General features: G+C 45.9%; 1 protein-coding gene across 1 annotated transcript in view; it reads left to right on the forward strand.

The window, feature by feature from the left end:
* Positions 1-561, forward strand: part of ndufv3 (NADH:ubiquinone oxidoreductase subunit V3) — a 3,235-nt gene extending 2,674 nt beyond the window's left edge. Inside the window, exon 3 of the mRNA XM_035676613.1 lies at positions 385-561. Within this exon, the coding sequence (XP_035532506.1) occupies positions 385-542 (158 nt within the window). The 3' untranslated portion in view covers positions 543-561. The remainder of the gene's footprint in view (positions 1-384) is intronic.
* The last annotated feature ends 1,770 nt before the right edge of the window (positions 562-2,331 follow it).

Here is a 2,331-nt window from a genome sequence, read left to right on the forward strand (position 1 = left end):
TTAAAAAGAAAAAGCCATTTCATGCGTGCCTCCTCCGGGCTGCCGGGCTGCCGTTTACCTTCACATGATTTCCCCTCACAACCTCAGATCCTTGAGGCTTTTCACACCAGTGTGTCTCCACACTCTGTTGGGGGTCACGCAGGCCTGACGCCGTAGGAAATGCCCCCACCGTAAAAAACCCACCTTTTATCAGCATGTGTGAATATGTAAATGTGCTCTTCCCTTTTCCCAAAATCTTTTTAAAAACATTTTCATTTTGTAGCTGATGAGAAAGATAGAAGCGTCTGTTGCACATCGGATTGACCCACTTCTGTTTTAATGCATGAGCAGGATGTACGTTCACCTTTTGTGCCTAAAAAAATGCCCTATTTGTTTCTTCCGCAGAGGCTGCGGCGGCGCCTCCTCCGGAGCCCGAGGAGCCCTTTGATAACAGCACTTATAAAAACTACCAGCACCACAGCTACAACACCTTCACGTTTGCAGACCTGGACGTAGAGATGGCCAAGTTTCGCCTCCCTCAGCCCTCCTCCATTAAACCCTAAGAGGACCCTGGCAGCCCCCCCACATACAGGACCGGATAATCCACACAAAACCAGGAGCTTCTACTTTAGAATCTTGTCTTACTGCTTATTCACGCACACTATTGCACCATTGCCCCTTATTTCACCATGGCAGACAGTATGTCATATAGTTACAAATGGACAACAGGGTAAACGTTACGTGCTTCTACCTAGGAATAACTGCAACGGTAATACTATCGTGAGACCAGTTAAACAAAATCACAATAACGAAGGAGGCTGATTAGTTTCCTCCCTGGAAGAATCGTTGACCAAGATTAAAGCAGATGGTGAGATTAAAAATAATGTAACAGCCGATGAAGGTTATAATTCAGGGGCACAATAGTGCGCTACGCTTATGTTTTTAACCAGGGCCAGGTGTCGCTTTCCTACCTTTTGAACTACGCTTCCTACGTCACTGTATTAGGCACGGTGAGGGAGTGAAAAGCAGTATCATTAAAATAGACGCAAAAGACAACTAGAGGCCCAGAAAGCTGTGAAAAAAACTGAAGGATGCCATCACCTGTTTAGCAAGGGCAGGGAGGCTGTCCGGGCAAAGCTTCTTTGGCTTCCCCTAAGTCAGAAAATAAGAAGATAGAGTATGCACCACTGATACCCAGAGCAGACACGACCCATTCTCTATTCAAATGACCCCGGCCAAGACCCATCATACCAAGGGCTGCTGGACTGTTCTCCGTAAGTTCAGGTTATTTAGGGCATTTTCCAGCTTTAACAAAACCTTTTAACCCAAAAAAAAGACAAAGCCCAAAGCACAAAACGGACGAAGTAACCGGTTTGAGTGCATTTTGCTTTTGTTGCAAGCCAGTTTTTCTACCCTTCACCGGCTTCCAGCAAAAAATATAACGAAACGCGATTTCTTTAATGTTCGACAAAAAAATAATAAGAAAAACATATATTTGGTAGATTCCCTTGGTTATATAGCGCTAAAGCTTATAAATAGTCAATCTCCCTTCGGTCATTATTTTGTCTTCAATTCCATTTTGTTTTGGAAAATCATATCGTGAACCAAACCACACAAAGCACACAACAACTACAACGACTCAGTTCATGCGTGGTGGACTTTAAATAATAGGCCAACATTTCAACAGTCGGAATTTCCATGCTCATTTCAGGATGAAAATCCTACGTAGAAGACCAGCGACATCATCTTAGACACGTAATCCAAAGGTTTGCAGCCCGAAGGGGCCTGCCAGGGTCCTCTTGAGGGTTTTAATGGAGGACGGGCCTGACAGGCGAAACGTTGGCAATTCTTACGTCCAAGCGTCTGCAACGTGAAGGTGTTGTAGCTGTGGTGCCCGGTAGTTTTTATACAGTGCCTGTTATCAAAGGGCCTCTCGGGCCCTCCGGAAGGAGGCCGCCCGCCGCACCGTTTGGCGGAAGACAACCAAGATAGGGGCATTTTTTTTAGGGGGCAGCCAAAAAAGGTGAACGTAAACATCGCTGCTCAATGCATTAAAGCCAGAAGTGGGTCAATCCGATGGCAAGCAAGACGCCTTCTATCTTTCTCAATCAGCTAACCCACAAATGAAAATGTTTTTTAAAAAAGATTTTGGAAAAAGGGAAAGAGCCAACATTTACCATATTCACGACCATGCGCTGCGATAAAAGGTGGGTTTTTCTACGGTGGGGGCATTTCCTAACGGGCCGTCCAGGGCCTGCGTGACGCCCAAGAGACGTGGTGGACGCACACCACTGGTGTGCAAAAGCCTCCAAGGGATCTGAGGTTGTGAGCGGGAAATCATGTGAAAGGTAG

The sequence above is a fragment of the Morone saxatilis genome, unplaced genomic scaffold (genome assembly GCF_004916995.1).
Source record: "Morone saxatilis isolate NCDOM2014 unplaced genomic scaffold, NCSU_SB_2.0 Contig5, whole genome shotgun sequence".
NCBI classification, from domain to species: domain Eukaryota; kingdom Metazoa; phylum Chordata; class Actinopteri; family Moronidae; genus Morone; species Morone saxatilis.